General features: G+C 44.3%; 1 protein-coding gene across 1 annotated transcript in view; it reads right to left on the minus strand.

Moving 5' to 3' along the window:
- The window catches only part of sgsm2 (small G protein signaling modulator 2), a 230214-nt gene that overhangs the window by 29017 nt on the left and 175492 nt on the right, over window positions 1–25705 (minus strand). Inside the window, exons 6-11 of the mRNA XM_083914451.1 lie at window positions 8979–9127; window positions 8713–8847; window positions 6463–6587; window positions 6243–6310; window positions 5731–5894; window positions 3677–3809 (exon numbers count right to left, since the gene is read on the minus strand). Coding sequence (XP_083770577.1) covers window positions 3677–3809; window positions 5731–5894; window positions 6243–6310; window positions 6463–6587; window positions 8713–8847; window positions 8979–9127 — 774 coding nt within the window. The remainder of the gene's footprint in view (window positions 1–3676; window positions 3810–5730; window positions 5895–6242; window positions 6311–6462; window positions 6588–8712; window positions 8848–8978; window positions 9128–25705) is intronic.

Genomic DNA, 25705 nt, shown 5'->3' on the forward strand with positions numbered 1-25705 from the left:
ACCGTAATGAGAGGGGTGGTGGAGGGGGCAAGGAGAAAGGGAAGGGGGGTGGCGGGGGTTAGTGAAGAATTACAGTGAACAGCATTGCAGCAGACGACTGCACAAACAGAGGAGGAACAACTGAGGAAATCAGAGAAGAGAGATATCAAAACAAACAGAAAAGAGAGGATTTTCCATCACAAATACGTAGGGACACATAGTCGCTCTTTAAAAAACAATGAAATGGGTGCATTTCGTCCCATGCAAAACTTGTCAGGCAGGTTGCAAGTGAGAAATAAAAAGAAGGAAACAAAAATTAAGTCAAACTGAAAAGGAGTGCAACAAAACGAAGCAAATTATTGAAGCAATTCTTGGCCACAACAGCGTAAAACCCAAGAGTGTAGAGGCATGCTTTCAAAGCTATACCCTCTCATAACTTTAACAGTCAGCAACGCAAGCACCCCTACAATGCAAAGCAGCCAGGAAGGCCTTGACCTAGACAAGGAGAACCGTGGAAGATTGAAAGCAGGTGACAGAAGTGTGCAGTCACTGTGATTGGCAGCACTCTCTATAAAAGGAGTCTATTCATTTGACAGTGTGTTTCCCGTGTGTGTTTCACAGGCTTGTGTCAGGATCCCTGCCAGGCCAGTGGATTGAAGCGTGTCACTGAGCGGTGGCAAGAAAGAGAAGAGACAGAGAGAGGGTGACATTAAGCAGGGAGGGTGTAGGGGCAGTGTGTCAGCAGCTGCTTTGGCATTAAAAGAAGAATTTGATAGTATCTGTGACAAAGGCACAGGATGTTATTGTGCCCGATGACAATGTCCAGGGACCCTTCCACCTGTCATTTATAGCACCCAACAAAGAATCTGGAAATGACTAATATTATTGAGTTAATGCTATGAAATGGTTGAATTTGATACCAGTGGCTGAGACTGGCTATGATTTGGCCCCTCAGAATTTGGTGTGTGATGGTGTGTGATGAGGACTTGCTCATTCCCTTAGACTTCCTCTGTTTTTGCTTGTGTTCCTCCTCTTCCTGTCCCCTCGATCTGACCATCGGGACCTAGAGCTTCACCTTCAATCCACTATGCAAACATGGCACAATAGCTACATATATAATTTATGTCACCGGAGTTATTTGTGCAGCACTGTGCTGACAGCTCACTGCTTCACTTTGAACTCAGGTTTGGTGATAGCTTGATACAAAGAACAATAACGTCATTTTATGTGAGCCTGTTCGGACATAAAAAAAGAACGCCGGACCATGCGCAGACATTTAAAACAATGGCGGCGAAAGGTTCACGTTGGTGTGATGCGGAGGTGGACTGTTTACTGCAGATTTGGTCGGATGAAAATATTCAAAAACAGTTGGACAAGACGCACAAAAACTCAGCTAAACCAAACAAAGCGACGCATCGTGATGACGTCAATCAATGCGTGTGACGTGTTGCGTCGTGTTGACGTATAGGCAGGCAAGAAGCGTTCACACTGAGGCCCAGGTAGTGTGAGAACATTAAGAAAATTAAGTGACACGTTGTGACGGCTTTACCCTGGCCATTCAACAATAAAAATGGAAGGCTATGTGGCTACAGAGCTCCGTTGCAAGCAGATAATCTGAAAGATATATATAAAAGGTGCTACATGTAGTGTTTGTAAACATCAATGGCATTAGCAGATTAATTGCTGTATATTGATATAATACTGTCAAAGCTGGACGGATCTCTTTGAGGAACAGGAACTAGCTGAAAACACAATGTTCTTTCACCTTAGAACATATTTCTAAACAGTTACTGAACACATTAGACAGAGAGCAACAGTAGCATTCATTTGGTGTCATGTCTGTGTCTACTATAAAAGGGAACAATTCATGTCCCCTTCTATCTCCCCTTCTATATGCTCTGTTTGGGTCTCCACTAGCTATTTAGCAGCAGTCTGCTGTTTAGTGCTGAGTAAGTAGCATACAGCGGGTTTAACTTATCACAACTGTTTTGATGAAAACTCCTGTTGACAGGCTGATGAGAGCAGAATTAAGTGCAGCTTAAAAAGAAAACAATTAGCAAAAAGAATCTAAAAAGCTTTGTAGAGCTGTTAATTAAACTAATCTTTCTGCAGATTGGGAAGCAAGAGTGGCAGTCGATGGCATTTATCTCATGGCAGAAAATATTCAGGGTTAAAATTAACTTTTAAAAGCCAGGCAGTGTTGCATAGTCAGATCTATCTCCAATGGTCCGGTTACCCCGACTTATCGTTATGGGATAGGGGAAAACGCAACGCTCTGGCTTGTTTGTATTTCTTTAAACCAATCACAATTGTCTTGGATGGCTTTATCCCAGTGCTGTACATCTGATCCAGACTACCAGGCTGGCAACCAGACATCAACTTTTGGTAGCTGAACTTCTCACCCCATAGTCAAACAACTTTGTTTGCTTTGCCATCGTCTCTAAAACAGAGGACTGTGTGCACGAGTAAACGCACCAATACACGTGCAGTTCTGTAAGAGCAATATTTAAATATCCCTAATGTAACAAATATAAAACAATATTAATTTTGTGTGTATGTTTTGCTTTTTGCTGTCCCCATTTTTTTACTTAATGAAAAAGTGGTTGCCACTGATGGCAAAGGCCAAGAATTGGTTGTCAATGGCAACTTGGAAACTGTTGCTTTCGAGCCCTGTCACATTTCCAGTTCAAACCCTATTGCTTCCCTCGCAAATCACTTTGATTATGGCAGAGACCAAACAGACAGGAGTTTTATTTTCCCATCTACTTTTTATCTAAACACTTGCCAGAATATGTTTTTTTTTAACTTTAAGAAACAAACTAAATTAAAATATTCTTAGCTATCGTTTTTTGCACTCTTTTGTAAAAGTTTGGTTTGGCAATGCTCTGTACTCTAGTTTGGTTTGGCAATGCTCTGTACTCTATTGTCTCAGATTTAATGCCTTAATAATTTATTAATAGATATTTTAGCGCATTTATTTATGGCTCATAAATGAAGTGTTAAAAGATGTCTCAAAGTTAAATCTTAAAGCAACTTTTCAACATCCCCTGTTCTTGTTAACATAGGCACCACCTACTCCACACTGTTGGGCTCGGCCAAAGGAAGCACACACACAGGCAGATGGAGCTGGGGGAGGTGGGGTTTAGGAGGGGGATGGCAGGAGGGCCTGAGGGGGCATGATGGGAGGGACGTCTGAATCCAGGGAAAGGTCTCAGGAGTGTGTGTGTGTGGGGTGGGGGTAGGGGTGGGGGGTGTTAAGGTGATAAAAACCTTTCATGACATTAGGGTCTGTGAGGTTCCGCGAGCAGATCATTGAGATCATAGCATGGAGCCTATCTTCCTCTTCCTCGTCATCGTCCAGCGACGGAGCGCGGCTGCCAGTGGTGTGGTGGTAGTTTATAGTGACTGCTTGCACCAGTGGGACAACAGAGAACACAGTTAGAACAGTGGCACCCTACAGCCCTCGGGAAGAGCATTTTGGGATAGACACCAAACTACATCTGTACTTTGTACATACATCATGGGAAGACAAAATTCCAGCAGATACAGAACTAATTCTTTAAAATGCAAAATATATCAGAGAGATGACCATAGAGCCATAGATGGAAGATTACATTGTTGTTGCGTGTAGCCTCTACTGCCTTGGGGAAACTTTGTGCCAGTTTGCGCTGCATGACTATGTAAAAGTGTTACTTACTGGCATCAGAGCGGTATCCAGGGTAGACGATGCGAAACACGTAGTCAGCAGCCGTCTGCTCCTCACTGTTCCTGTCCTGGTCAGTGAGCCTGGCAGTACTGCTCCTCTTCTTCAGTTTAGGGAACACTTTTCCCTGCAGAAGACAAACAAATGTATTCAAGTTCACAAGAGACCACAAGGCTTCCATTATGTTTAACAAGCCAGATCCTTTTAGATATATGTCATTAAAAAAGCAAAACTGCTTTTGATGAATGTTATTCTTGTTATTCTTGGGATGCAGTGATGAACCGTACCAGAAAAGACTACAACTTTTTACCACACAAACCTTTCCCATGACTGAAGCTAAGAGGCAGAATTTGTGGAGATCAGTGGAGATGGACTGTGGATGAGAATATGTAATGTTTGAGGGCGCACCATCTTTTAAAGTTACACTCCGTTACATACTTATCTATTTAATTGTCCTATCTATCACAGAGTGAGTTAAAACAACGGTGATTGATCATGTTACCAACTAATGAAAGCATTTGTTGCCTTTTTTACTGAGTATTCGCATCTGTGTATCTGTGGAGACATTCCCTCTCTAGATGTAAATAAACCGCCATGTTAGTGACGGTGCTGACAGCGGTTGGTCTGTCGATCCAGATCGTCACCAACGGTTATGCTGCGTTCACTTGTAATCGGAAATTCAATTCAATTCAATTCAATTCAATTTTATTTATAGTGCCAAATCATAACAAAAGTTATCTCAGGACATTTTACAAACTAGGTAAAGACCACACTCTATGACTTATTTATGATAAACATAGACCCAACAATTCCCCCGTAGAGTACGGTGGGAATTGGAAATTCCAACTTCTGAGTCAGGCTTGTAATAAGGGCAGACGTATAATAGGAGCATGTGTGTGTGTGTATGGATTTAAGAGGAGAACACATAGGGAAGGGACTGGAAGTACAGAGGTGAATGTGTGTCAATAAAGTTTACAAAAGAGAAAAAACAAAACAATAGAGGGCTCTGAAAGAACAGGCTCGCCTGCAGTTAGATCTTACTGCCAAAGAGGCCGCTAGAAACAACATATCTCAAATCTTATAGAGTACAACTTTAAGTCAGGTTTAGATGGGCTGAGTAACACATTTACTTGCTTTTGAAAGAATATTTGTTAATTCCCTTTATTATCAAATCTCTGGATTAAACAATAATGTTACTCTCGCAAGCACTAAAATACAGAGACCATCAGAAGTGGTTCTGTTTTTCTTCTCCCTAATGTGCAAAACAAACAAAACAGTGAGCCGTTGAACCCCTAGTATTTTGGTGGAACAGATGAGGAAAGCACTGAGCTCATATAGATACAGGAAAGGGGACTTTTAACAAGGGTTTGCATTTGTTGCATATCACAGCACATGCTTTAATTGTTTTCACTCCGCACTGTGACGTTAATTCTATTACATACAAGTCCTTCTGGGAAGTGGATAGAGCACGGAAACAGCTTTGACTGTGTAACTTGGTCCCCTTTAATGACACTCTCTCAGCGTAGTAAAACTCAAGACTCATAACCAAACGTGCTATATCATCTCATTATCATATCCCTCTGCCAACCTTAACTGTTTCGGAATTACAGGCAGGGTTCAGCATGTTAGATAGTTCCCTTGTTAACTCAAGGAACAGAATACACTATGGAGCTACAATTCATTCAAATATGTAACTTATTCCAATAACCCTAAAAAGGTCATCTGTTAACTAAATATTAAAAAAATAAATCTAATTTTACACTATTTATTATATAATAATACTAATAGAAATCTGTAAAATTGTATTCAACGCAGCAATAATCATTGGCACCCACAGAAAAATGGGAAGAAACTTCTGTTGATTTAGGAGACAGTCCTCTCTGTTACAATTGTAATTTAGCCTGAGCTGTATTAACACTGAATAAATAAGTGAATACAGTCATACTATAAATCTGTACCATGTCTGTGAATTCAGTTCGTACATGTTACCTGGCCAGGCAGTTGCGTATAAATAACCTTATGAATACAGCTCTGACACGGGGACACACCTTGCCTTTCTGGGACCAGAGGGGGGGCTCCAGCTGACCCCGCGGTAAAAGACCTGTTTCTAGACAGGAGAGGAAGGCCAGGAGGTGACCACCGGGGGGGAAGTGGAGAGGTGGCCGCTGGATTCCATCCTGACTGACCAGAACCAGCGTGCCACCACAGTCAACTAGAATGAGATGAAAAATAATGAAGCAAGGATGAGATAGGAACAAAAGAACATATATCATCATCATAAGTTATAGATGTATATAAACCGTGTATGAGTACATGAACACAGAGAAAATAAACGGTGAAGAAGCAGTCACCAAGACAAATGATAGTTATTAAAGATGGAAAACCATCAAGAGCAAATCTTAATCTTAGCAAACTTTATCAAGACAAGCGATCAATATTTGAGTACAGCTTCTGAAATGCAGCTCTTTCATGACAGAATGCTTTCATGAAAGGGGATTGATGCAGTGTGGCTGTGAGGAGGACTGAACAAGCAGCCATCTTAAGGAAGAACAGTACTCACGGCGTTGGTGACAGTGGATACAGACTATCTGGCGCAGAGGGACAGTCAACGCATAGTCCCAGTAGATACTGACAGAGAGGTGTAAAAGGAAGCTTCAGAGGCAGTTTCTCATTTCAGATCATTACAAGTGTCTTTAAATGCAAGTTTTTTTTTACAAGGAGGCATTCAATAATTTAAATATCATCGATCTAAAAACATAAAGGGGGTGTGTTTTGGCCACCTCTTCTCCAGGTCACAATCTCCCAGCGTGCCGTTGATGAGCTGGTTTGGTGTCCACTTTAGGGTAAGGTTTTCACCAGTCTGGTGGAGTGACAAGTAGCCCCGCAACACCTCCATGTCCTTTTTCTACCAAGGGAGAAGGAAGAGGAAGAAGAAAGGGCATAACGTGAGACCAGAGCACAAGACAGAGAGGCTGTATCCTCCATCATACCATTCTTATCCAAACAACTTCAGTTTACTCTAACTATCAAATCTTAGTTTCAGCATTAGCTTTCTTTTCCAAGGACTACAAGAAGATGGATACCATACTCATACACAAAAACATATACTTCATTATACATTTATGAAAGTTTGACCTTCAAAAACTCAGCTCATCTGCTTCAGCAAGGGTCTTTGATTTTGATGAAAACAGGCAGAACGAGCAGGGTAAAAAAAATCAACATATATACACTGGAGATCAAAATTAGAGAACAAAGTATTAATTCTTCCGCAAAAGAATGGACAAAGATCAAACCAGAGCAGTGTGAGAAACTAGTGATGTCCTGTGGGCGCAGATAGGCTGAAGTCATTCAAAGCTGTGGCCTCTATACTTCCTATTCATTTTCATATAGCCGGAAAAAAAAAAACATTGTTGAAATCTTCTCTTCTGACACAATGGTTACTGTTCTCTAATTTTGATCACTTTTTTTCACAAAATAAAGGTTTTTGTTGAAGTGCCTTGGTTATTTAAAAAAAAACATTCTAGTACAGCAGTGGTATAGCCACAGTGGATATTCTATAAAATTATGAACAGTGATCTCCACTTCAGCAGCACTTACAGACACCTCACTTCCCAGTTCAACGTGGTCTCATGGGAGGGCGTATAAGCACGCCACTTTTCATGACTTGCATGACTTTTCGCGTGCATGTCTACGCATATTAAGCTTTTCGCGTGTCATTTAACGCTCGTAGTTCCCCAGGGTTAGGGTTAGGGTTAGGGTTAGGGTCAGGGTTAGGGTTAGGGTAAGGGTTAGGGTTAGGGTTAGGGCATTTCACGCCCGGGTTATTTCAGCCATTCTTCACATGAAATATTGATTTAAAAACAACCCTCTGACAGAAAGCTCCACCACTTCGTATTTCTCCGGAAAGTAGCGGAGAAATAAGAACACGTGGGTTTTCCCTCAATGACATTTGTGCGTGAAATGACAACGCCATCTCTGCACGATACGAGTCAATTGAGACTACATGGCGTGAAATGACACGCAAAAAACATGACATGCGTTGTAATTATACGCGAGATGGCTTGAGAGAAATAGCGTGTCATTCACACGCCTTTTGGTGAGACCAGGCTGCCCAGTTTTATTCCTATCTATATTCTGAAGGATTTTGTTCAGACATTTTATTCATACAAACATTGAGACAGCATTTTCTGCTTCATGGAGTTATATGGAGTGATAAAAGGGATATCTTTAAAAAACTTTGACTCTAATCTGTCAACAAAATGAAAGAAGCATTTTGAACCTGGCTTTAGCCAATGTTCAAATTTCTGTTCTGGAAATTAATGTAAGTAATAAACTAAGGACGCTTTGTGGTATTATCTATTAGTTCTTTTTTTTTTACCCTAATAATGATATTAGAAGCAGAGAGTAGAAACATATAGTGTCATTTAGTATGCATAGTGTGCAGTGACTGCTGATCATCTGAATGTGCTCTCAGCTACAAGTGTTAGCAGGGCTCTGTTTTAAAATGTCAACATTTTAAGAGCCTGTCCCACTCCACTGTATAAGTTGTTTTTTTTAAATAATATTTTTCATGTGAAAGAAGGTTTTATTAAGCTTAATTGAATGATTGAATTTCTGCTCCTTCAAAGGTAGTGTAATAAAGGGCTAAATTACTTTTAAACTAATTTCGATTTCTTTGTTTCCCTGGCACAAAATGGGGAATAAATACCAAAAACAACAACAAAAACATCGGTATCCAAAGATCACACTCGGTGCATCCCTACAAATAGAAGATACAAGAATAATATGAAACCCATATTCATGAAATATGCACAGACTACAATTAGTCAATTTAGGGAGACTTATATTAGGTACTGATATATAGGTACTATATTAGGTACTGATCCACGTATATGTGTCAGGGGCTGGTTCTGTAGGATTATCAGGGGGAATCCAACTTAAAGCCCAATGTTTAGCAGATATTTAGCAGAGTCAAACAGAAATGGAATGGACATGAAAGCTGGTCACTAAGTGAGAATGTGCAGTTGTACCGGTTGCACCAGGACGTTGTTTTTGCCATAGAGAAGGTGTGTTCTGGAATTCTGGTGAAGAGACTCCACATACTCCCTCGCTGATGCAGCAAACTTGTCCTCTGACATGCTGCCACTGGACTGCCTCTTGCGGATCTAGAAAAAAAAAATCTTTATATATAACAACTCTTATCCCACACAATCTCAGTGAACACTGAGACCACCCACCACCACACTACACCTCCTGAGGACTAAAGAGGCAGATCCACAGAACCCTCAACACTCACCCCCAGAGCAGGCCGGCGGCCAGCTGATGTGTCTTGGCCCCTGTGGGCCCCGTGGATACGGTGGCGCTGAACTAGCTCGTTGGCTGAAGGGTCAGTCCAGAAATGATCTGACGTCTTCAGTTTGGTGTATTCCAGAGCACACGGCCCCACTGAGAACACAACACAGACATATGGGTTTTCTAAGGCAGATACGACTTTGGAGGAGAAGATTTCTGAGCTGGGATTAAAATAGACCTTTTCTATGTGGAATGTTTACCAATATGACTCTGGAAAGATGCTCAGAAGGCTGCTTTCATAAATGAATAACTTTATTAAAGGACATTTAACATTATACATACATGCTATGGCCCCGTACTAGGTGGTAGCCTGTAACAGCAGCTCCCGTGGGTTTTTAAGTTTTTTAAAAGGTTTTTGTTGTGTTTGTGTTCTGGTTTTTGCTAAACTTTTGACGACTCTTCTCCAGGGACTGGGAGAGGATGAACACCTTTCTTTTTTTGAACTTTCACGGCACTTTTTGTGTTGTTTTTGTTTTTGTGATGGTTTTGCTAACCCTAGCAACGGAGGGTCAGGAGCGCATCACTGAGCGCATTGTTTACACACGCGACCAGCTGATTGCGCTGTGTGAACCTGTACTGCTGCCTGGAGCCAGACCTGAGGTCCTGAAGGAGCTGCGGAGGAGACGCCGTGGCTGCAGAGCTGGAGTGAAACGGAGGGCGAAGAGGAGGAGACACAGACCGGCTGTACCGGCGATCGTCACGTGAGGTCTCTGGGGAACAAGACGGACGAGCTTGCCGCGCTGATAAAGGCTCAGAGTGCAGTGTGTTGTGTTTCACGGAGACATGGCTTCACTCACACATCCCGGACCACAACGTGGCGATTCCCGGTTTCAGCACTATTCGGGCGGACAGGGACGTGACAAACAGCGGAAAGAAAAAAGGAGGAGGGATTGCACTGTACGTGACTGAGAGGTGGAGTAATCCCGGACACGTTCACGTGAAGAAACGTCTCTGTACCCCGGACATAGAACTGTTGACTGTGGGGATGAGGCCTTATTATTTGCCCCGGGAATTCACGCCATCATTATCGGTGTGTACGTTCCTCCTTCAGCTGATGCAGCGCTGGCCTGTGACGTCATCCTATCCTCTGTTGCCCAGATACAGACGCTGCATCCTAACGCATTTATTGTCATCACTGGGGATTTTAATCATGTCTCACTGGATAAAACCCTCCCAACATTTCACCAGTATGTTGACTGCCCCACTAGAGACTGTAACACACTGGGTCTGTTGTATGCAAATGCTAAGGATGCATACAGTCCCACAGCCCTCCCCCCTCTCGGAAGATCTGACCACAACCTGGTTCTGCTGACCCCTAAGTATATTGCCCTTGTTCAGCGGCAGCCTGTCCACACTAGGAGCGTGATGAGGTGGACTCAGGAGGCCGCTGACGCACTACAGGACTGCTTTGAGTCGACAGACTAGGATGCACTTATTGAGCCACATGGAGAGGATCTGGACAACATGACCGACTGCATCACAGAATACATTAGGTTCTGTGAATACACCACCATGCCAACCCGGACTGTGAGCTGCTTCTCTAATAACAAGCCATGGATCACCAATGACCTGAAAGCCCTTCTTAACAAGAAGAAGAGGGCGTTCAGGTCTGGAGACAGGGAAGAACGGAGGAGAGTGCAGCATGAACTCAGGGATATGCTGAGGACCTGTAAAGACGCCTACAGGAGGAAGCTGGAGGCCAACTGCAGAACAATGTGAGGGATGTGTGGACCGGTATGAAGCAGATCACTGGGTGTAAGGTGAGCGGCAGACAGTCATCAGGCAGCCTGGAGAGGGCAAACAAGCTGAACAGATTCTTCAATAGGTTCAGCTCACAGCCTTCTTTCGTCTCCATGACACCTCCAGACCCCCACACACCCTCACTGCCCCAAATGCTTCCTCCCCTCCCGCCTCAATCCCCTGCTGTGAGCTCTCTTGTGCAGCACCTCTCCTCCTCCTCCACCTCTTCCACCTCCTCCTCCTCCTCCTCTGCCTCCTCCTCCTCCACCATCACCTCCTCCTCCAACTCCTCGTCCTCCACTGAAGACACCAGCAGTGACTGCAGGCCAGGTTAGGAGACAGCTGGAGAGACTCCACCAGCATAAGGCTGCAGGCCCTGACGGTATCAACCCCAGGATCCTGAATGTGCCAGCCAGCTGTCTCCTGTGCTACAACACATCTACAACCTGAGCCTTGGTCAGGAGAGAATACCAGTGCTCTGGAAGACTTCCTGCCTGATTCCTGTTCCAAAGAAGTCGACACCATCAGACCTCAATGACCATCGACCAGTGGCCCTCACATCTTACGTCATGAAGGTGCTGGAGAGACTAGTTGTGGTCAACCTGAGGCCGCAGGTTAGAGCTGCTAGACCCTCTGCAATTTGCTTACCAGCCCCACTTGGGAGTTGATGACGCTGTCATCTACCTGCTGCAACGAGCCCATTTGCCCCTGGATGGTGGAGGAGGTACTGTGAGAATCAAATTCTTTGATTTCTCTAGTGCTATTAACACCATTCAGCCACTGCTACTAGGGGAGAAGCTGCAGATGATGGGAGTAGATGACACAATGATCTCCTGGATTACTGACTACCTGACAGGCAGGGGGCAGTTTGTCCGTATGGGCAGTGTTCTGTCTGATGTGATGGTTTGCGATACAGGAGCTCCACAAGGGACTGTACTGTCTCCTTTCCTGTTCCCATTATACACCACTGACTTTCAGTACAACACTGGGTCGTGTCACCTGCAAAAGTTTTCTGACGACTTGGCTGTTGTTGGGTGTAAAAGTGAGGGACAGGAGGAGGAGTACAGGGCACTGGTAGACAACTTTGTGATTGGGACTGGACAGAATCACCTGCGGCTGAACATCAGCAAGACCAGAGAGATGGTGATAGATTTCAGGAAGAAGAGGAACACGGCTTTCCAACATCTGTGCATTCTGGGAAAGGATGTGGATGCAGTGGAGGATTACAAGTACCTGGGTGTTACCATCAACCATAGACTGGACTGGAGATCTAACACTGAAGCTGTTTACAAGAAGGGGATGAGCAGACTTTGCTTCCTGAGGAAGCTGAGATCCTTCAACGTGCGCAGCAAGATATTGGAGATCTTTTATCAGTCTGTGGTGGCCAGTGTACTTTTCTTTGCTGTGGTTTGTTGGGGAAGCAGCATTGACACCAGCGACACCAACAAACTCAACAAACTGATCAGGAAGGCTGGCTCGGTGATTGGCTGCAAACAGGACACTCTGGAGGCTGTGGTGGAGAGGAGGACCCTGAAAAAACTGTTATCCATCATGGATAATCCTCTCCACCCTCTCCAACTCACACTGGTCAGACAGCGGAGCACCTTCTCCAAAAGGCTGCTTCAGCTTCGCTGTCGTAGCAACAGATTCAGGAAATTTTTCCTGCCACAATCCATCACTTTTTATAATAACTCTCTCACCTCTGCCTGACAGAAAACTCTGCTATCTCTACTGTTTTTTTTTGTTTTGTATATATTATTATTGTTATAGTATATTTTGCGTATTTTGTTGTATATATTATTATTGTTTATTGTTTATAGCACACTGTGCACTGTATATATACATTATGTATATATTGGATTCTATTTATGTTATGTACAAAGTTTTTATTTGCTGACCCACTACTGCTGTTACAAAAAAATTACCCAGTCTTGGATCATTAAAGTAATTCTATTCTATTCTATTCTATTACATTCAGAGGTAAAAACAAGAAACAGCCTGTGAGCCCGAAAAGTTGTCCAGGAGGAATTGTGTACAGTGTACTGATGTGTCCAAGCTCACGGTTTATTTTCTGACTTCATGACTGTAGAAAATGGTGTCTCCCAAGGGTCCATTTTGGGAACTATTTTATTCATTCATTCAATCATCTTCAACCGCTTGTCCCTGTTGGGGTCGTGGGGGGCTGAAGCCGATCCCAGCTGACATCGGGCATGAGGCGGGGTACACCCTGGACAGGACGCCAGTAGAGACGCACAGAGACAGACAACCATTCACACCTACGGCAATTTTAGAGTCACCAATTAACCTAACATGTGCATGTCTTTTGGATTGTGGGAGGAAACCGGAGAACCCGGAGAAAACCCATGCAGACACGGGGAGAACATGCAAACTCCACACAGAAAGGCCTCAGCCGGGATGCAAACCTGGTACCTTCTCGCTGTGAGGCGACAGTGTTAACCACTTCACCACCATGTAGCCACCTATTTTATTTACAATCTTTATTAATAATTTCTGTAGTAAAGTAGCAAAATTTAATTTTTATGCAGATGACACCATTATTTATAGCTCTGCCTCATCTTTAAAAAGTGCAATTATGCCTTTAATGTAGTTCAGAAAAATCTTTGTGGAGTGAGACTTGTATTAAATGTTGATAAAACTAAAATGATCTGCTTCTCGAGACTTAAGACAGTTGTATGTCAGACAAATGTAAAGAACTTATAGATTGTTACTCTCAATAATAAGGTGATTGAGAAAGTCTTAACCTATAAATATCTGAGCTTTTTCCTTGAGGAATATTTGTCTTTTAAATACCATATTGAGTGCCTTACTAAAAAAACTCAGGGTGAAGTTGGGTTTTTTATAAAGAAATAAATGTTTTTCTCTTAGTGCTAATAAAAAATCATCCAAGCCATTCTTTTATCTGTTATTGACTACGGTGATAATTTGTACATTAGTGCAAATGTGTCATCTTTAGAAATGCTGGATTCTGTGTACCATGCTGCTTTACAATTCATCTCTGATTCTAGTTTCCGAACACACCACTGTACTCTTTATGAGAAAGTTGGACTATCTTCATTACACACCCGTAGAATGGAGCCTTGGTATGTGTTTCTTTATAAGGCTATTTTACATCAACTTCCATCATATCTGTGTTTTCTACTGGCTCCTAGAAACACCAGAACCTGCACCACCCTCTCCAGCAGCCTCCTTATGTTCAATGTTCCTCGAACAAGGTCTGGTAAAAGTGCTTTTAAATATTTAGCACCCCTATCTTGGAATAAACTACAGGATCATTTCAAACTGGAATCCCTGATCAGCATGGAACATTTCAAAAGCAGGATTAAGGACTCTTTGAATACAATTTGTATACGTACTGTCTCACTGATCTGCTTTTTTATTTTTTAAAGCTGTTTTATTTTGTTGATTTATCATGTTTAGTTGTGTGTTTTTTTGGTTCTAAATGTGAAACTTGTATGTTTATGCTGCTGTCTTGACCAGGACTCCCTGGGAAAAGAGATTTTAAATCTCAATGGGAATATTCCTGGTTTAATAAAGGGTAATAAAAATTCAAAAATCAAGTATTACATATGGTTATATATTACATCACATACTCCCTGTAAATCTCCCAGAAAATAAAGAATAAATAACTATACAACAGCATTTCTAAATCACCGCAAGCATCTTTTTCTGAATTATAGGTTCTGTAAAAAAGTTTTTCATATTGGCGTATATCTTAAAACATATACACCGAGATCAAAGATACCGATACTGTGATAGGTACTGGCCGATAATACAGGCCGATTGATATATCGTCTGGCTATAATCAGGAGATATGACTTCTTTGTAATATAAGCCCTGTCCACAGCAGGAAACTTTACGGGACATCAAAAATCTGCAAAAGTAACACTTTCCTGCTTGGTCCAGAGATGTTTTGGACAGAACTTGGTGATGACTGCTCAAAATCTAGTAGTGGAAAAACAGATTTAGACCTATTCATATCCACCTACGTACATGCAATGGGCATGGCTTATATGGAAAATGTATCTGTACCCACAAAATCCAGGAACAATTCATTTTTGTTTATGGCCAAATAGCACCAGATTCAACACTGCACTCCCCTGGGTCTTCAGGAATATACCCATCAAGTGTGGTTTACAACCTCAATTCCAATGAAGTTGGAAGGTTGTGTAAAACGTAAATAAAAACAGAATACAATGATTTGCAAATCTTTTCAACCTATATTTATTATTTATGTCCAAACTGATAAACTTTTTTCTTTTTTTTCTGCAAATATTCACTCATTTTGAATTTGATGCCTGCAACACGTCCTAAAAAAGCTGGGACATGGACATGTTTACCACTGTGTTTCATCGACCGTCCTTTAAACAACACGCAATAAGTGTTTGGAAACTGAGGACACTAATTGTTGAAGCTTTGTAGGTGGAATTCTTTCCCATTCTTGCTTAACGTACAACTTAAGTTGCTCAACAGTCGGGGTCTACATTGTTGTATTTTGAGCTTCATAAAGCTCCACACATTTTCAATTGGAGACAGGTGTGGACTGCAGCAGGCCAGTCTGAACTCTTTTACTACGAAGCCACGCTGTTGTAACATGTGCAGAATGTGGCTTGGCATTGTCTTGCTGAAATAAGCAGGAACATCCTTGAAGAAGATGTTGCTTGGATGGTAGCATATGTTACTCCAAAACCTGTATGTACCTTTCAGCATTAATGGTGCCTTCACAGATGTACAAGTTACCCATGGGATCTAACACACTCCCATACCATCACAGATGCTGGCTTTTGAACTTTGCACTGATAACAATCTGGACACAGCGTCCATGATTACCGAAAACAATTGGAAATTTGAACTCCTCAGACCACAGCTCACTTTTCCACTTTGCGTCAGTCCATCTCAGGTGAGCTCTGGCCCAGAAAAGGTGAAGGTGTTTCTGGGTGTTGTTGATATATGGCTTTCACCTTGCATGGTAGAGTTTTAACTTGCACTTGTAGACGTAGCGATGAACAATAATTTTCTGAAGTGTTCCTGGGCCCATGTAATATCCTTTAGATAGTGTGGCATCACAAGGGGACGTGTGGTAGAGGGGCGCTATATTCCTCTACAGAAGGGGCTATCAGACGACAAGATGGCCGCCATCCGAACTACATGTCCCAGAATGCATCGCGCGGACAGGTGCAAATGCCTTAGTCCCTTGATTAAGGCAGGTGCTCAAGCATTAAGGGAACAAAGGGTGCAGCAGAGACAGAGAGCGAGGAAGCGTGTTTGGGAAGAGAGACTGAGATTCAAAAGCTAAGTTGTCAAGGCCTTAAGAAGGCACTTTTGTTTGCTTGCTTGTTAAGCTTTTTGAGTTTAAACTACTATTTTTCATTGAGCTGTTTTTGGAAAGAGTGCTCGAAAATAAAAACCCTCTGCTGCTTGCAACCACGTTTGGCTGTTGTCTGCCCTACACCCCGCCTGCTGCAAAGAAAAACCTCTCATGACCTCACATATGGTGGAGAATGCGGGCAGTAGGTGCATAGAGACGGATGATTAAAACCGAAGGTATTGAAGACTTGGCGGAACTTTTTTTAGGACTTCACACAAGGGACTCCCAAGCCCACATGGAGCAGCTACTGCAGATGATGGTGGAGGCCCAAAGGGCTCAGCAAGAAACCAATGCGGCCTTGCTGCAACAGCAAGTAAAGGCAAATCAACTCAAGGAACTGGAGCTTCGACAAACTAAGCCAAAACCCAAAGCAGGGAATTTCATTCCAAAGTTGGGAGTCACTGATGATGTGGAAGCTTACCTCCATGCATTCGAGACTACTGCTACTCGAGAGGGATGGCCGAAGGCACAATGGGCAGGGCTCTTGGCCCCATTTCTCTCAGGTGAGGCTCTTAAGGCATTTCAAGATGTGGAGGCTAGCATTGGCCAAGACTATGACAAGCTAAAGGAAGAGATTTTCAGCCGTCATGGCCTTACCAAGTTTAGCTTAGCACAGCGTTTCCATAATTGGAGTTATAAGGGGGGGGGGACACCCCGTGCTCAAATGCATGAATTAATTCGAGTGACCAAGAGGTGGCTAGAACCTGAAAAGAACAGCTCTGTAGCCATTGTGGAAACCCTTGTGATGGTCCGTTACCTGAGAGCTCTGCCATATGAAGCAAAAAGGATAATCAGTCAGCAGAAACTACCAACAGCTATGCAGTTAGTAGAAGCGGTTGAGCAGTATCAGGCAGCCTCTGATATGCTCCGACTTCCCCGTAAATAACCCTCAGCCTCCATCCCCGTTCGGCCCAGCTGGGTCCACCAAAAAGAGACTAAGCCCGATAGTTCTCCTTCTAGCTCACAGAGAAGAGGGTTTAGTCAACCTGTTCAGTCCAATAGATTCACGAACCCTGAATCTCGACAGTGCTATCGCTGTGGTGAGTTGGGCCATATCTCGTGGCAGTGTGAAAAGTCAGATGAGCCGATGCCCACAGCAGGGTCTTCAAGCAACCCTCAAGTGCACTTTGCTGCCCTCTTTGGGGAGATGGGAGACCAGAGACCGACCTGCCCAGTAACAGTCAACCAATGTGATGTGGAAGCCTTGCTTGATTCGGGAAGTGCTCGGACCCTTGGCCAGGAGGCTGTGTTGGAGGCATCGCACTTTGCTCAATGTGAATCGGTTCCTGTTGTTTGTGTCCATGGGGACACCTGTGAGTACCCAACTGCCGTGGTGAGACTGAAGACAACTAAGGGGTCATTCAATGTTGAAGTGGGTGTAGTCAAGACACTTCCCGTCCCTGTTTTGATTGGTCGAGACTGTCCAGCCTTCTCCATGCTGTGGGGGGAAGCCCAAAAGAAGCACAACCGGGAACCTCGAAAACGTAAGTCTCAAGTTAGTCGAATGAGAAGTCTGGGTTAACCTCGCCAAGCCATGTTCTTCCCCACCCACTGTAGCTCAAGTTTTTGCAGTGGACTCTAGTGGCGGGGAGTCAGAACCCGGGGAGACTGCCGACTCAGAACCGCAGCCAGTGCCCAGTGAAAAAGAGACTGTGGGTGTTGGAGTGACACCACCCCTTAAAGGTCAGTTTGGAACAGCTCAAATACAAGATCCCACCCTGAGTAATGCCCTTAAAAATGTTCAGGTCTTAGAGGGAGCTTTGGTAGGCGCCAGGTCAACCCCTTCCTACCCACACTTTGCTGTTAAGAATGGTCTGTTGTATCAGGTAACTAAAAATAATGACAAAGTGGTCGAGCAACTCCTTGTTCCCAAACCTCACCGCCCCACAGTTCTGCAGTTAGCTCACACTCACTTATTAGGGGCTCACTTGGGGGTGGAGAAAACCAAGGAACGAATATTGCAGCGGTTCTTTTGGCCAGGAGTTCACAGGGAAGTAGAGAATTATTGTCGCAGATGCCCAGAGTGCCAGGTCACAGCTCCAAAGCCGATGTACAGGAATCCCATCATTCCCTTGCCCATTATAGAAACCCCTTTTGAGAGGGTGGGGCTGGATATTGTGGGCCCCCTCCCCAAGAGTGCTAGGGGCCATCAATACATCCTCGTTCTGGTGGACTACGCTACCAGGTTTCCAGAAGCCATCCCCCTAAGAAAAGCTAATGCTAAACAAATCGCTAAAGAATTATTCATTTTCAGCAGTAGAGTAGGGCTGCCAAAAGAAATTCTTACTGATCAAGGAAGTCCTTTTATGTCCAGAGTTACTCAGCAATTGTGTGCTCTGCTGCAAGTGAAACAAATCCGAACCTCAGTGTACCATCCACAAACTGATGGGTTAGTGGAAAGGTTCAATCAAACTCTCAAGGCAATGCTGAGAAAGGCCATTAGGGAAGATGGAAGAAACTGGGACCAGCTTCTCCCCTACCTCTTATTTGCAGTAAGAGAGGTCCCACAGTCCTCCACAGGCTTCTCACCCTTTGACTTGCTGTATTCTTACAAACCAAGGGGACTGCTAGACATTGCCAAAGAAACCTGGGAGGAGCAACCCTGTCCCCATAGAACCATGATTGAACATGTGGGGGCAATGCGTGAACGAATGAACACTGTATATCCAATTGTGAAAGAGCACATGGAAAAGGCACAACGGGATCAGAGTGCAGCCTATAACCGAGCAGCTCAACCTAGAGAATTCAAACCTGGGGACAGAGTTTTAGTGTTGGTACCCACGGTGGAATGCAAATTCTTGGCTACTTGGCAGGGACCGTTTGAGGTCGTTGAAAGAGTGGGCGAAGTCAATTACAGAGTGAGACAACCTGGAAAGCGGAAAGGTGAGCAAATATACCATGTTAACTTAAAGAAATGGCATGATAGAGAGGCGCTGTTCACTGTTGGTTCCCCCAGGAAGACGAGTGAAGTTGCTCGAGATGCAGTGCAGTTTGGTCCTGATCTTTCCCCTCACCAACTACAGCAAGCACGGGAGCTGGTGGACCGCAACCAGGATGTTTTTTCACCTCTCCCAGGTTGCACACATCTAGTGGAACATGAAATACACACACAACCCGGAGAAGTGGTGAACCAAAGACCATATCGGGTACCGGAGGCACGCAAGAAGCTGATTGAGGAGGAGGTGAAGAAAATGCTGGAGTTGAAGGTAATTGAAGAGTCCAAAAGTGCTTGGTCCAGTCCTATAGTCCTGGCAGACAAACCTGACAACACTGTACGTTTCTGTAATGACTTTAGGAAAGTAAATGCTGTGTCTAAGTTCGATGCCTACCCCATGCCGCGGGTTGACGAGCTCATTGAGAGTCTTGGTAATGCCCGATTCATAACTACTCTGGATCTTACAAAAGGTTACTGGCAGGTTCCTGTGGCAGCGGACTCGAAGGAGAAGACAGCCTTTGCCACTCCAGGAGGCCTGTGGCAGTACAGGAGGATGCCATTTGGGTTATGTGGGGCCCCCGCCACTTTCCAACGTTTAATGGACCAGGTATTAAAATCTCGAATATGCATCCGCCTATTTAGACGATGTGGTGATCCAGAGCCCGGACTGGGAAAGCCACTTGCCTCGGGTACAGATGGTCCTGGATTCCCTCCGACAAGCAGGCTTGACGGCGAACCCCAAGAAATGCAAGCTGGCATACAATGAAACGAACTACCTAGGGTATACCATCGGCCGGGGCCTGGTCAAACCTCAGGAGGCGAAGCTTGCTGCCATACAGGAGTGGCCAAAGCCTTTGACAAAGAGGCAGGTGAGATCATTTTTAGGCCTTGCAAACTACTACAGACGGTTCATCCCTAACTTTGCTATGATAGCCGCTCCTCTCACAGATCTGACGACAAAGAAACGCTCCCGGATGGTGAAATGGACGCCGGCGGCGGACGACGCCTTTGAGAACCTGAAGAGGGCATTGTGCTCAAAACCGGTCCTCTTGGCCCCCGACTTTAGTAGGGAATTCGTGGTTCAGGTAGATGCCTCGGAGGTGGGTCTAGGTGCTGTCCTATCCCAGGTCCATGCAGGTGAGGAACACCCAGTTCTTTACTTGAGTCGGAAATTGTTGCCAAGAGAGAAGAACTATGCCACAGTTGAGAAAGAGTGCTTAGCAATAAAGTGGGCCCTGGCAACACTCAGATACTACTTATTGGGAAGAAGGTTTACTCTGGTTACAGATCATTCACCGTTACAATGGATGGCTAAAAACAAAGAGACGAACAGTAGGGTGACCAGGTGGTTTTTAGGGCTCCAACCGTTTAACTTCTCTGTGGTTTACAGACCAGGACGACGCCATGGGAATGCAGATGCCCTGTCCCGCCGTGATGCCTTTTGGTCCTCATTCGCCCTGCCGAGGACGTCAGGCCCGGGAGGAGGGATATGTGGCATCACAAGGGGACGTCTGGTAGAGGGGCGCTATATTCCTCTACAGAAGGGGCTATCAGACGACAAGATGGCCGCCGCCCGAACTACATGTCCCAGAATGCATCGCGCGGACAGGTGCAAATGCCTCAGTCCCTTGATTAAGGCAGGTGCTCAAGCATTAAGGGAACAAAGGGTGCAGCAGAGACAGAGAGCGAGGAAGCGTGTTTGGGAAGAGAGACTGAGATTCAAAAGCTAAGTTGTCAAGGCCTTAAGAAGGCACTTTTGTTTGCTTGCTTGTTAAGCTTTTTGAGTTTAAACTACTATTTTTCATTGAGCTGTTTTTGGAAAGAGTGCTCGAAAATAAAAACCCTCTGCTGCTTGCAACCACGTTTGGCTGTTGTCTGCCCTACACCCCGCCTGCTGCAAAGAAAAACCTCTCATGACCTCACAATAGATAGATAGATAGATAGATAGATAACTTTATTTATCCCCGAGGGGAAATTAGGTCATCGTAGCAGCGGTACAGAGCAATCAGAAGTACTAAAAATAATAAAATATAAAATACAAAATATGAACAACAATAAAATAGAATAAAATAGAAGTACAGTATTGCAGATAAAAACACTATATTAAAATATGCCATGTGGATTTTAATGTGCAAGTGAGATAAGGTGCATGTCAGTGATCACTTTGAGTAGTGAGAGTTTATTCCCTGAGCGCCGCTGTTACGACCTGCTCGTTAAGGCCGCAACAAAGAAGGTAGGACCACACACAACAGAGTCAATTGTGAACTTTTACTTCCAGTTTGTGAATTCAATAAACACAATCCCCACAGGTACAAGCTTCATCTCGGCAGTCAGGAAGAGAGTGAACTCAGGAGGCCGGGCTTTTTAAAGGCTCCCCCACAGGTGCAGCCAGTGGCAATCATAGGTAGAGGCGGAGACACACAGCAGCAGAGGCAGGGCTACAGCAGCAGAGGCAGGGCTACAGCAGCAGAGGCAGGGCTACAGCAGCAGACAGCTTCCCATCAGCAAAGGCAGCAGGCCACAGACACCTATAAAAGGCAACAAAAAGGCAAGCACACAAGTACACACGGCTATGGCCGTCACACTCCCCCCCCATAAAAAAAAGACCCTTAGGGTCTTCATAAAGGCCCTTTCTAGGTCCGAGACAGAGCATCTGCCATCACGTTCTCCCGACCTTTAATATGGCAAATGTTCAGATTAAATGGTTGTAAAAACAGTGACCAACGCATCAACCGTTGGTTGTTGTTCTGCATACTGGATAGGAAGGTAAGAGGATTATGGTCAGTGTACACAGTAATTGGCATCATGCCAGATCCTACATAAACCTCAAAAAATTGAAGAGCCCATATTAATGCTAGGGCTTCCTTCTCCACAACTGAATAGTTCAATTGGTGACATTTGAACTTACGGGAGAAGAAACAAACTGGGTGATCAATTCCTGCTTCCCCTTCCTGTAACAGTATCGCTCCTGCACCAACTCCGCTTGCATCCACCTGAATCTTGAAGAGTCGTTCAAAGTCAGGAGCTGCAAGTACAGGAGAGCAGCAGAGGAGGCGCTTCACAGCAAGAAAAGCAGCTTGACACTGGGGAGACCACACAAATGCAGCTTTCTTACTCAGCAGGTTAGTTAGTGGAGCAACAACAGTGGAGAAGTTTTGACAGAAACAACGATAAAATCCCACCAATCCCAAAAACCTCCCCAACTCTTTTTTGGTTGTTGGCACAGGGTACCTATCAATCGCTTCCACTTTATCCCTCACTGGACATACCTGGCCATGGCCCACAACCTTACCAAGATATGTAATGGCTGCCTTGGCAAATTCACATTTCGACAGGTTAACTGTCAAGTTGGCCTCCACTAGGCGTTTAAACAGGGCATTGAGTCTTTGAACATGTGATTCCCAAGAATCACTATACACAACAACATCATCCAAATATGCCGTGCATCCAGAAAGCCCCTGTAAAACCCTGTTCATTAAACGTTGGAACGTAGCTGGAGCATTTCGCAATCCAAATGGCATGACATTATACGCAAACAGCCCTCTAGGAGTAACAAATGCACACATGTCTTTTGCCCTTTGTGTCAATGGCACTTGCCAATACCCCTTTAAAAGGTCAAGTTTTGTCACATTCATTGCATTCCCTACCTCGTCCACACAATCCTCAATACGTGGCATTGGGAAGCAATCAGGTTTTGTGACAGCATTGACTTTCCTAAAGTCTGTACAGAACCTGTCAGATCCATCCTGCTTTAGAACCAATAAACATGGCGAAGCCCAACTGGATGATACTGGTTCTGCCATGCCATTGTCTAACATGTACTCAACCTCTTTCTCCATTCGCCTTCTCTTGTCTATTGGAAGACGGTAGAAGCGTTGTTTAATGGGTTTAGCATCCCCAACATCAATGTCATGTTGGATCAGGTGAGTACGTGACGGAGTGTCTGAAAACAAAGAAAGATGGGAACTGATTAACTGAATCAAATCTGTTTGTTGAGGACCTGACAGGTAACTCAACTGATTGTCCAGGTTGTTCAAATAAGCAGAGTTTTTCAGTTTCCCTGTAACAGTTTCCTCTGATGGAACAGCAAAGTCTTCAGATGACCTACTAGCAGATGTTGCAACAGCCAGGACAACTTTAGATTCGCTTTTATGTGGTGATACGACACTACTCCCACTGACAACCCCCACATTTGCCTGCCCACCATAATATGGCTTCAACAGATTAATGTGACACCATTGAACCTTCTTTCTTCTCTCTGGTGTATAGATAAGATAGTCACAATCAGATATCATACTTTTAACTGTGTATGGTCCATGAAACCTTGCCTGAAAGGGGGAGCCTACAATTGGCAACAGTGCCAAAACTTGATCACCTGGCTGAAACTGGCGAGCCTGAGCTTTCTGATCAAACAGGTCCTTCATCTTCGTCTGAGCCCCACCAAGCTTCTTCCGGGCAGTTGCACAAGCTGTATACAAACGACAGCGGAAATCATTGACATAAGTCAAAATGTTATCAGGAGGATCCACACTTTTCCAGTGATCACTCAAAACTGCCAATGGGCCACGGACTTTATGACCGAAGACCAAGTCATTCGGGCTCAATCCTGTACTTTCTTGGCAAACTTCTCGCACTGCAAGCAAAAGCCAGGGAAGACCTTCCTCCCAATCATGTGACAACTCTGTACAATACGATCTCAGCATTGACTTCAATGTTTGATGAAACCTTTCCAGAGCCCCTTGAGACTCTGGATGGTAAGCACTTGAAATGTTATGTTGCACATGAAGCTGCTTCATCACGTTAGCAAAAGTTCGAGACATAAAGTTACTTCCCTGATCTGATTGTATGACCTTAGGAATGCCAAAAGTGGCAATAAAACTAGTCAGAGCTTTAATCACAGGCTTAACTTTAATGGAACGTAAAGGAAATGCTGTTGGGTACCTTGTAGCCTTACACATCACCGTCAACAAGTAGCTGCTGCCATTCCTACTCTTTGGCAGTGGGCCCACACAATCCACAATCAGGTGCTCAAAGGGATTCTCCAGTACCTTAATTGGACATAATGGAGCTGGCTTGATTTTCTGATTTGGCTTACCAGTCAGTTGAAATGTGTGACACATTTTACAATATGCAGACACATCACGTTTCAACAACGGCCAGAAGAAATGACGAAGCACACGATCATAGGTTTTTTTTATTCCCAGATGCCCAGCCGCACCATCATGCGCCGTATGTAACACCAATTGCCTAAAAGCTGCTGGCACCACAACCTGCACCACCTGATCCACCTCAACATTGTTAACTACACAAGACCATTTCCTCAACAGCACACCCTCTTGAAGAAAATAGCCATTTTTAAGCTCTCCTACTTTGCTCTTGTGGCAAACCATGTCGAGCACATGTGTTAAAGTGTGGTCCTTTGCCTGCTCAGAAATGAGTTCTTCCCTACTGATGGATGGCAAAGGGAAAGGACACAGCACAGGCTTATCCTGGACTTTCTCAGGCAGCTCCCCTTGAGAACCCAACTCTGAAGAATGTGCTTGTGAATTAGCCTTGCTCATTGCTCGAGTCACCGCACACACAGTAAAAACATTAGGATGCTGTCTTGAACACTGATCTTGCTCCTCACAACACCTTGGTGATGCTGTCAGTACCAGTGGTGGTAACACATCCTTCCACACTTTCGCCCCAGCCAAGTCGTTACCCAGGATAACATCCACGCCATCCATAGGCAATGAATTGCAGATTCCCATCACCACTTCGCCCTCAACCAACTCAGAAAATAAATTAAGTCGGTGCAAAGGTACCTTTAAAGGGACCAAACTAATGCCAAGAACTGGAGTAGCGTCACCAGTATCAGTAGCTGGTGAAAATGGCAGCAGATCTTTTACAATGAAGCTCTGTGATGCCCCTGTATCTCTCAGGATTTTAACAGGCCTCCGGTCACCTTCACAAATAGAAACAAAACCCTTTGTCATGAAAGGAGCATACATATCTTCCTTTGGGAGCACCGGAGAAGTTGATGCAGGCAGTGGTTCAGTCACCTTTGATGATCCTGGAGCCACTAAACCTGCAGACTTGACATACACATTAGATTCCATTACATTGTGATCAGACCTAGAAATTGGACATTCCCCCTTCCAGTGACCCTTATTTTTACAGGAATGACAGACCCTTCCTGGATCAAATCTACCATCTGTCCCTGGAACATTTCTGACACAAGTCTGGGAGTCTTGATGAGAACCACCATACTTGTACGGATTAGACCCCCCATTCTCTCTTTTTGAGACTTTTGCACCATATTTATATTGTTCTGAGCCACCAACATGGGTCAATACATATTCATCTGCTAAAATAGCAGCTACTGAAGCTGTTTTAACCTTGTTTTCATTAATATACACGGCAATGTGATGTGGCACAGAGTTTTTAAATTGTTCTAACACGATGAGATTACATAGATCCTCATAGTTATCAACATTAGAGGCAGAGCACCAGCGAGCAAAGTGAGCTGAAATTTCATGTGCAAACTCAACATGCGTTTGCCTGTCATCCCTCCTCCATCTCCTGAACTTCTGCCTGTATGCCTCCGGCACCAGCTCGTATGCCTTCA

The sequence above is a fragment of the Echiichthys vipera genome (genome assembly GCF_963691815.1).
Source record: "Echiichthys vipera genome assembly, chromosome: 5".
NCBI classification, from domain to species: Eukaryota; Metazoa; Chordata; class Actinopteri; order Perciformes; family Trachinidae; genus Echiichthys; species Echiichthys vipera.